Source organism: Sardina pilchardus, chromosome 1 (assembly GCF_963854185.1).
Source record: "Sardina pilchardus chromosome 1, fSarPil1.1, whole genome shotgun sequence".
Lineage (NCBI taxonomy): Eukaryota > Metazoa > Chordata > Actinopteri > Clupeiformes > Clupeidae > Sardina > Sardina pilchardus.
The window spans coordinates 20,798,531-20,809,890 of NC_084994.1; the positions used below are offsets into that span (position 1 = coordinate 20,798,531).

Here is an 11,360-nt window from a genome sequence, read left to right on the forward strand (position 1 = left end):
TATTATGGATACAACGTTATTTATGAACTTTAGATATGACAGTTTAGATTGATAAAGATAAAGTCAACTTCAAACAGACCTTCATCAGAAGCGGAGTCTTCTGCAGGCATAGATGCAGTCCGCCGTTTGCCTCTCCCAGACGCCATTGTTCTTTCTCATGGACTGTTTAGCTGATTTATGCTAAACACTAGCAATCTAAAAAAAAATTAAACAGTTGAACCATTTAAAACATTTGAACCATAACTTTGTGAATGTGGTGTAGCATATACTTTGTCATTCCCATATTTGTCAGAGAAAAACAGATCACAAGAAAAGGTGCATTTTGTCATAATCTATTAGCAGAGATTCACTACTGACGAACCTTATGATCATTACAACATTCTGTTGAGATAAGAGATTGCATAAAATGAAGACTTGTCGACTCACCCCTTCTCGTTTTACTGTATTGGCTATGTCACATTCAAAATGGAAAATGATAAATCTAATAGAATTATTTTTTTGGTGATCCCCGTCGCTCAGAAGTTACTCGAATCTCAGTGTGAGATATGACTGCAGAACGGTACATGGACTTTAGAAGCATTTACTTTATTGCACCTATGATCATTGTCGCAGTGACTTTGGGATTTGATTTAAAACAGACCCTTTGAAAATACTTCCGCAATTCTTTTTGAAACACATGCCAACATTGGAACACTTCTTTATTGTGTTAACCTTAATTTCAATTAATACTCTGTTTATCAAACAATCGCTCCAAGAGGGCTTTCCTTTGCTTTATTATCTGAATTACTCCAGAGCCTGATAAAGAAATTGGTGTAATAAGTTTAACTTTCTTTTCAACTTTAAATTCTTATCTTTTATCTGTTGCAATTACACATTCAATCAAGAAACCGTAGCAAAACTGCAAAACATTTTGATTTTGAACTCACCCCTACCCTCATTGCGTCATTACACTATCCCAGTGACATGATCTTAATGCGACTCACTTCACCCCAGTAACGTCATCTACGTGAGACACCCCCTTCCACCCCGAACCAAGCCCCTCGTCATTGCTCAATGTGAGTTGCGCATGGTCAGAGTTGTCCTTATATTTTGTAAAAATTGGCGCCACTACTACTAGTCTGATGAAACCAGTTCCGTTGATTCTAGAGGAAGCTAATTTCATGAAGGGAAAGCTTCAGTTATGTGCCAGATTCACCAACATTTCCTTGTCGAATGCATTATCTTCCTGCTGTCATTTCAACATCCTAAAATCCTTGATCACAGAGCTGAATCTTTAAATGGGTAACGGACATAATTGCAGGCAATGTTTTTTTTACATTTATAGAGTCAATATATTAAAATGGAGTCACATAAAAATTAGACTTGATTAACTAACCACATTATGGTGTCTTATACTCTATTGCCAGTTCAGCCATTTCATGATTATGAATATATCAAATTAATTACAAAATAAAAAAAAAATATATATATATATATATATATTTCAATTCAAATCAATGTGTCCATTTTATGTTCCTCTGCAGACTTGACTTGACATTTGATATAACCACAGAGCAGCACAGCCTTTGGAGCCAGTTATGGTTTATTGCATCTAGAGATACGAAGGTCAACATGGCGCCCACATTTGGATTTGAAAGGAAACAACGATCCTATCCAATCCATGTTCAGTGTTCTTGGTTTAAGGGTATAATGTCATTGGTCTACTATCAGTTTGGTTTACTTCTGCATTATTACAGATACATTATTGTCAGTTTGTAGTGGCTTCCTATCAATCATTTACCCTGGAAGCTAGCTGAACGGTATTGGTTGAGACACGCCCCATAATCCCATCCCAATGGACCAGCATCAGACCCAAATTCTGACTAGAACTGAGTATCAGGCTATCAATCGTGAGGTCCCCTGTGAGAAAATCACAGCATGGACGCTGAAGATAATAACACACTGTTATTCACATTCAATGCAAAGACAACTAATTATAATGTGCTATTTTATGTTATGTTATAGTATGTTATGTTATGTTACAGTACGAATGTCCTCTTTGTGCTGTGAAGTGAGTAGGCGTGTGAAAGTGCGGTACTCTGAGGACTATTACCACTTCATTCAATGACCCTTAAACATTCGATTTCCAAAGGGGCAATCAGGACACAGGCGTTGCTGCAGTATAATTCCAACACTGATTACCACTCCATTTAATGATCCTGGAGGTATGAAGGTCAACATGCCACTGATACTGCAATTTAAAATACAAACATATTACACACATTTCCTCTTGGATTTATCTGAATTGAGGTAGAGTATATTGAATTGTTTTGCTTTGTTACTGATTTGACTGTTGAAGTTTTTTTTTATTTCATCTACTGCATCTGCAGTGATTGTCACTGCTGTAGTGTTTTGAATGACTTATGCAAAAATACTGTAGTGTAAGTCTAAATACTGTAGTGTAAGTCTGCTATGTTTTCCTGCCAATCGTGTGGTGCACTGTAGGAATCACACAGTAAATAGTGCCATCTACTGGACATGTGTCATAGTAACAACTGAACATTTGTGGAACATGAACAACTAATGCTAAACGGTGTGAATGGCCGAGTTGTGTATGTCAAATGTTGGTCAGTTCAGATATAAGAATGAATCCAACGGAGTGCAGCACTCTGTCGGTGCCAGTGTGCTTCAGCCCTGAGACCTCAAAGACTTAACGATAAGTCTTCAAAAGATCGATACGTGATTGAGTTTGAGAGGCTGGAAGTGTTAAGAATGCTAATAAAAGGAATCTGGCTCCTGTTACATCTTGTGGAATTTGTAAAAGAGAATCCCGCACACCGTCCATTACGCATGCATACATTTATTTAGAATTCACAACGTTTCGGTCATGGACCTTCCTCAGGTGAAACGTTGTGAATTCTAAATAAATGCATACATGCATAATGGATGGTGTGCAGGATTCTCTTTTACAAGTTTATCTGGGTAACCTATTCCGACGCACCTGTCCCCACAAAAGAGAGGTGTGCAAAAGTGTTTTGTAAACATGTTGGTGAATAGACAGAAATGTGTGGCAAACATTTTCTGGCATTTATTTACAGATGTTCCTTTCGAGCTTTCAGCCTCCCTTTATGTACTGTAGGCTAATCCTGCGTAGCATGAATGTGTGGTAATTATCATTCCCATGAATGCTGAGTTATGGAAAAGGGTGCATAAAACTTCTGTTTTATCTGAGTTCAATAGCAGGAAGTTACTAGTCATCCAAATTTTTAAGTCTCTCAGACATGTGTTGAGTTTGGCTAACGGGGTTGGTTCATCGGGCTTTATGGAAATATATAATTGTGTATCATCTGCATATGAATGGAAATTAATGGCATGTTTTTTAATTACAATGCTGAATGCTGACTTATGGAAAAAGGCACATAAAAGGTTAGCAGGAATGGACACACTGAGTATGAGAGCAAGGACATCAGGTATAGGGGGAGGAGAGGGCATGTTCCTCTCGACTGAACAGTTTATCTTTCTTTATGTTGTCAATGACACCAATGTAATTACATTAAATTAAATAAAACTTCTGTTGAATTGAAAGTTGTACACATAAGAGGGAGGTGGGGTAGCTCAGTGTCTGTTTGAAGGACACTGCTGCTCATTCTCTATGTGTGTGTGTTTGTGTGTGTGTGTGTGTGTCTCCTCTTGGCATTATACTATTTGCAAATATAGCAGCCCACTCTCCCAGTGTGTGTGTATGCACACATGTGTGTGTTTGAGAGAGAGGGAGAGAGAGAGAGAGAGAGAGAGAGAGAGAGAGAGAGAGAGAGAGAGAGAGAGAGAGAGAGAGAGAGAGAGAGAGAGAGAGAGAGAGAGAGAGAGAGAGAGAGAGAGAGAGAGAGAGAGAGAGAGAGAGAGAGAGAGAGAGAGAGAGAGAGAGAGAGATGGTATTCCCTTCTTGGCCAAACATTACTATCGTCCCACACAGCTGGATAATTTCCACAGAGTGAGTGCCAGACACACACACACACACACACACACACACACACACACACACACACACACACACACACACACACACACACACACACACAGAGAGAGAGAGAGAGCAAACACAGAGAGCATCGGTCAGAGCAGCTCACTGTTGGACATGGAAACCTCACTGCCCTGATCTCTTCTTATGTGAGTATTGTTGGAGCATTGTTGCCATGTTATACTTGTTAAAAACAGATGAAATATTAACTTGTCAATTCAAATCGTATTCAATTAGTTTCTAACTAATGGAAAAATATATTTCTACAACCCCTGAATTGTCATTCTAAAACATTGGCTATTTCCATTATAAATGTGAAATTTCTATTTAGATTGTTTAATATTTGAAGAATTTGATTAATATATAAATAACATTTAATTTCCCTGATTGTGAGTAACATCAAGAGATGAATGTAATACATGAATAGCTCTTGGACATATTTGGTTTGATTGAGATTATTGTCTGGTTCTGTTTCTGCATAGAAGAAGACCGAGGCTTGCCTCTTCAGACTCAAAACTTCATCATCGTCATCATCATCATCATCATCATCATCATAATACCCACCGTTCGCATTGCTTCAATTTGTAAGAGTCTTTCAAGAGATCTTCTTATCCACATGGATACGGCTAACAGCACACAGGACTTGATTGAGGACAGCAGAGAAATGGAACATCTCTGATATGCAAACAACAGAAGATCTCGCTCAACTGGATCTCCCTTTTCTTTTGTGTTAGCTGTATCTGTTATTTCTTTCTCTCTCTCTTTCTTTCGTCTCCCATTGTTTTCTCTCTTTCTTTCTTTCTCTCTCTCTCTTCATCTTCCATTGCTCTAGGTTTCACAACCTCTTGCACCTCTCCCTCCTTCTCTCCCTTTCTCTCTCTCTTTCTGTCATCGTCCATTGCTCTCTCTCGCTCTCTTTCTTCCATCTTCCATTGCTCTAGCTTTCACAACCTCTTGCACCTCTCCCTCCTTCTCTCCTTTTCTCTCTCTTTCTGTCATCGTCCATTGCTCTCTCTCTCTCTATCTTCATCTTCCATTGCTCTAAGTTTCACAACCTCTTGCACCTCTCCCTCCTTCTCTCCTTTTCTCTCTCTCTTTCTGTCATCGTCCATTGCTCTCTCTCTCTCTCTCTTTCTTCCATCTTCCATTGCTCCAGCTTTCCCTCCCTCCCTCTCTCCCTCCCTCCTCGTCCTTGTGGCCATGGCCACCACGGGCCTGCAGGTGCTGGGCGTGCTCCTGGCGGTGCTGGGCTGGGTGGGCGAGGCGCTGGTGACGGCCGCCCCGTTCTGGCGCGTGTCGGCGTTCGTGGGCGGCGAGCTGGTGGTGGCGGAGGCCCAGTGGGAGGGCCTGTGGATGAGCTGCCTGGTGCGCCCGGGCTCGGGCCACACCCAGTGCAAGAGCTTCGACTCGGGCCTGGCGCTGCCCGCGGGCACCCAGCTCCGCCGCGGCCTGGCGCTCCTCGCCCTGCTGATGGGCGTGCTCGCGCTCGGGCTCTCCGTGCTGGGCATGAAGTGCACCCGTTGCCTGGGCGACGACGGCGGGCAGGTGGACATCGGCGTGCGGGAGAGCAAGGCGCGTTTGGCGCGGGCGGGCGGGGCGCTGTTCGCGGCGGCCGCCGCGGTCTTCCTGGTGCCCGTGTGCTGGACGGCGTACGCGGTGGTGCGGGACTTCTACGACCCGGCCGTGGCGCCGCCGCTCAAGCGGGAGCTGGGGCCCGCCCTCTACCTGGGCTGGGGCGTGGCCTTGCTCATGCTGGTGGGAGGGGCTCTGATCAACGCCGGCTCGGCTCCGCCCACCGGAGGAGGAGCAGGAGGAAGGGGTGGGACTTCGGGAGGAGTGGCAGCTGCCGGAGCCTACGGGGGAGGCAAGAGCAACCCGCAGCCCACGCCCCCCGAGGGGAAGAAGGAGAAGGCGTACGTCTGACGGAGTCCCAGAGGGAGAAAGAACAAGTCTAAGGTGGGGGCGGGGCAGGAGGGCGGGTGGTGGATGGTGGACAGAGGGACGGGGAGGGTGAAGTGGATGAAGGTATTCTATGGTGCACGTCAGCCGAAGGGCACAGGAAGTGATGCGGTATGATTTTAGAGGTTAGAAAGAACACGTTAGAGGCTAAATGAGGATGGTGGTGGTGGTGGTGGTGGTTATGTGTGTGTTATGTGGTTACTGTATGTGTATGGGAGGGAATGGAACTATAGAACATATCACAGGGTTATAGAACACATATCATGAGAAGGTGAGAGGAAGTGATGTATTTCTTTTGGAGGTCAAAAGGTCACATTGGGCACATTGAGTGATGGCATTTAAGGGGCTAATAGGCCTCTGAAGTTTCCTACAAAATGGAACCAAAGCTGAGATGGAACCAGAGCCAGAGACCACTCTGTACAATAAAATTGCCTTACTTTACCTTTGCCCATATACGTTTGCCTTAGCAATAATCACAAAACATCTCATTTCAGACTTCACCCTCGCGAGAGTTCAACAAAATCCTCTACAAGGGTGTAATTATTTGAAAGAAGGCCATACTGTAGATGGTACTTGGGTTGGAAAACTGGGGTATTTCCCATGTCATTTCCGAAGTGTTAGTATTATCTCAGTGGTATTAGGTATTGGGGAGAGGGTTGCAGGAAGATGTTTGATGATAGATGGAAACAGGGCAGTTAAAGATAAAGGGTTTAAATGGGTTTTTGTTTCAATTGGGGGGGGGGGGTTCAGAATGGTGATTTACCTTAGGTGTTTCTTTTTCCCTCTTGGGAATTTCAAAGACAGATAAAGGGTGTCTTTCAGGAGAGGCAGCGTCAGGGATTGACTTGATGGGAAGAGGAGAGGAAGAGAATGTGTGTGTCTGTGTGTGTGTGTGTGTGTGTGTGTGTGTGTGTGTGTGTGTGTGTGTGTGCACCTGTGTGATTGGCTAGAATTGTGATTAACAGTGTGGTGCACATTGTAATGTGTAATGACAGCATTTTTGTCAGGGTCATGCGATTTCTGCAATATAGTACTGAACTAGCAGCAGGTCAAACACGTTTATAAGTGTAACAGGTCAAGAAACAGGTTTTTTTTAGTTAGTTTGTTTTAGTGTGTGTTTGTTTGAAAGTATAACAACAAATGTTTACATTAGAAGCCTAATTATGACTTACATTTGTATTCAATTAGATGTTCAAAATGTTATTCTGTTATATTTTACACATTAATTATCCAACAATATATTAATAATATGTCACTTGTCCTAAATGTGTGAGGTATAAACAAATAAAAGATGATGGTTTATATTTTATATTTGATGTAACTTGGGACTCTCAGGCCAATTGTTGTTGTTAAACTATATTTGTGCAACATACAGTAGGGTGTAAACATATGTTAAATGTGTGCCTAAAAAATAACAGGTTTTATTTAGAAAAATATGTTATTGTGAAATATTTTCTTTATTACAGTTGAATTATTATTCACATTGTTTAATAGATGCAACTCATACACATATTGCTTTTTATGAAAAGTACAATAAATGCTGTGGTATAATCTGATGAAATTGTCCATTATGATCGCCCCATTTGTGAATAAAGGATTACAGGAGCAGAGGAAAGGAGAGGGGTTGAATGAGAGACGGAGAGAGGAGGAGAGAAGGAGAGGAAAGGGGTGAATGAGGGTGAGAGAGATAAAGAGATAAACAGAACACTTGGCCAAGTGTTGGCACGGGTGCAGTGAAATGCATTGTGGGTGTTCTGTGGGTTAATGGCCGCATGTTTATTAATGTTTCACTAACAGCATCTTTCAGACTTCTGCATAGTTCACAACACTCCCACTTTGGGTGTTGTGTGCACACGCCCAAGACACACACAGCACACGACTGAGACGCACAAACACACACAATATTGACATGCACGTATGCACACACACATAGGCTGAAATTCTCTCTGGCACATTTGCATCACACACACATGCACAAGATTGGCATGCATACATATACACACATACACACACACACACAAACACAAGATTGGCATGCATACATATACACACATACACACACACACACAACACACACACACACACACACACACACACACACACACACACACACACACACACACACACACACACACACACACACACACACACACACACACACACACACACACACAGACAGACTGAAATTCACTCTGGCACATTTGCACCAGACACACACGTGCACACACACACACACACAAAGGACAATGACGGACCAGTAAGGACACACAAAGACCAGTCTATATTCTGCAGAACTGCAGTCAGATTATGCATGACCTCAATCCACAACTATGAGGCTGTACATGGAACAATATGGTGAACACTGATGCAATTTCCACAAACATTATCTCACTGTTAGTCATTAAAACAAATGAATGAGTCCTTAAAACAATTGCAGATGATATATCAAGCATTACAAATATAAATTACGTCATTTACAATCTGAGAGTTTTCTCTCTGAGAACTCATATTCTCAGAGAGAAATATTTTGGACTGGAGCCAAATCAAGAGGCAGACACATTTTGTCTCTAACATTGTGAGATAAATGAGCTAATAATCAAATCAGCTAAAAGAGTTGATCTCGTCTTCCTTTTACATAAACCCTTTTTATTATCGTCACGATCCTATTCCATTTGTACAACATGTCATAATGTCTGCCATGTTCCTAATCCATGACATGTTTTGATAATGCATTTTTGAAGAGTTGATCACGTCTTCCTTTTATATAAGCCCTTCTTATTATCGTCACGATCCTATTCCGTGCCAGGTATTCCGTTGGTACAACATGACATGATGTCTGCCATGTTCCTAATCCATGACATGCTTTGATTATGCATTTTTTATTGCTCCAATCACCTCACCTTTGATCACCACGGCAGGATTTCCTGGATTCTTGGAAACTTGTCTGGCTTCTAAGGAACTTTGTAATTTTTTTAATGTGCTTCTGTCTGACCTGTAAGTGCTTTTTTTGCTCATTATGATCATTATGAATGCTTCTGGCTCAATGCCTTAAACCTTTCATTAATTTTGATCCCAAGAAACTATTTTACTGTCTATTAGGTTTGTTGTTCTTGTAAGTTTACTATGCAGGTGCGAATGTGAACGAAGGCATGATAAAAACAAAGCCTCGTTTCAGTATGTCTATCTGTCGCTGACAGACTGTAAGTTAGTCTGCAACCCCTGTCCCTGGAACACACCATTTATGTAGGCAGGATGTTGTGTTGGAAAAATGTTCTCCAAGTCAGTGTTACATCTAATATTCTACAATATACTACAATAACTCAAATGAATATTCTCTTTGCCGTTTTGATGAATAGCATTATCATGGACCATGGGCATGGCAAAACATAATATTAGATATTTAATTTTGTGTTCAATGTTTGATCAAAAACAGTATTCAGCAGACATTAGGTGATCATCAGGAGACACTGGACAACAGCCAAAAGGTCAGTTTGAAGGATCAGTTTGAGAGGTTGATCCAAGTCTATTTAAAACTTTTTTTTTTTGGAGCCTTCAATTGCAACACTGCATTTTGATTTGCAAGTCATATATTGCATGCCAATTTATGTACAATCCACCTGCCAGATGTTAGATTTAAGACGTCTGTTTTACACCCAGCTGGCAAATTATAAAGTATGCTGTCAACTTCTTCCTGCATGAACGTTGTCCTGCCTCGATTTTTATGACATTGAGTCAGGCACAGGGCCCACATTCGAGATTGTTCATCCACTGTGTTAATCTATTTAGCAATACGTTTTTGAGTCAAATATGCCAGATATTTATGAGTCACGTTGAATCGAAAGCCAGATCCACTTTTGGATGGATGTACATTCATGTACATTCGTATGTACACATTACTACAGATATACTAGCAAACTATGTCCTATATTTGAAAACATAACTGCTCTGATTAGATTTTGTTAGGCTATTCAAATTCACTTCGCCAGAGAGGTCTCATTCACATCAGACTCCCCACCTTGACACTCTGTTCTCAAACTTAAGCCACACTATTAAACCCTCACTGATGATCCTTGCAGATCAGGCCATTTTGCAAAATCAAAGCAAAGAGTAAGTATTTTTCATGAAATTGTGCATGCATTTCTAAGCAAACTTAATTGTTGTGTGCAGATCTCTTACGAAGACAAAGAAATAATATATTGATTCCTGTTGACAGTGAGTATTTGTTTTGTAAAAATTATTTTGACATTCATCTATTGCACTGATCAATCCCTGCACTGTACACTTTTGCACTACCACAATTGCACACACTCTATCATAGCACCTTATCATGGTCAATGCATCACATGGGCAGTCCATACCAGACCTTTGTAATCAATTCACAAAACATTTAGTTCTTTACATTTTAAAATGTCTGTGATTTTTATGTATGAGAGATATATGTGTGCATGTGTGTGTTTGTTGGGTCATGGTTGTATAAGCTACTGGATGCCTTCAGTTTCCCTCAGGATGAATAAAGTACCTATCTATTACATAGCCTGCTGCTGACTCCTGGAGGGCATAAATTACATTTATTCATTTGGCAGACACTTTTACCCAAATGGACATACAGCATTAGAATAACATTTAAGCTACAGTGCAAAGGAGACCATATGAATTACATTTACATGATCTATAGTATGGCTATGGCTATGGCTATGGCTATGGTTATTTAGCAGACGCCTTTGTCCAAAGCGACATACAAATAAATAACAATACAAATTAAATTAACAGTGAACAATTACAAACTAGGGAGAATAGTAATATTATCAGTAGAACAATAATTTTAAGCACTAACCTAATGAGAAATAAAACAGTGAAATGAGAATAGCAATCAAATAAGTCACTCAGTTAATTATATATTATAATAATAACTAAAGCAAGGTATGGCTAAATTTAAGGACAATAGCAAAATAAATTTCAAATTCTATCAATAGACAAATTATAACAAAACAATACTATTATACAAACCATAACACATCACAAACTCAAAGGACTAAGTGCATATTAAATAAATATGCCTTAAGACCCCTCTTAAAAGATCCAAAGCTGTTGCTGGAACGGAGAGCACTGGGCAACTCATTCCACCAACATGGAACCACTGAAGAATAGGATCTACAATTTGACCTAGCATGTATGGTTGGTCGACATAACAGACGCTCCTCAGAAGATCGCAATGGGCGGTTGGGAATGTACATCGTGATTAAAGAACTGAAGTAGCTGGGAGCAGATCCAGTCAGTGTCCTATAGGCCAGAGTGAGAGATTTAAATTTAATTCTGGCTACTATAGGGAGCCAGTGGAGAGTAACTAGGAGAGGGGTTACATGTGTCCTCTTTGGCTGATTGAAGACCAGTCGTGCTGCAGCAT

The 11,360-nt window shown here is 41.0% G+C and overlaps 1 protein-coding gene across 1 annotated transcript; it reads left to right on the forward strand.

Moving 5' to 3' along the window:
* Positions 1-5,197: 5,197 nt before the first annotated feature.
* On the forward strand, positions 5,198-5,920 carry LOC134077151 (claudin-9-like). Its single transcript, XM_062532577.1, has one exon. It carries the CDS (start codon positions 5,198-5,200, stop codon positions 5,918-5,920), a length of 723 nt encoding a protein of 240 aa, XP_062388561.1.
* Positions 5,921-11,360: the final 5,440 nt, after the last annotated feature.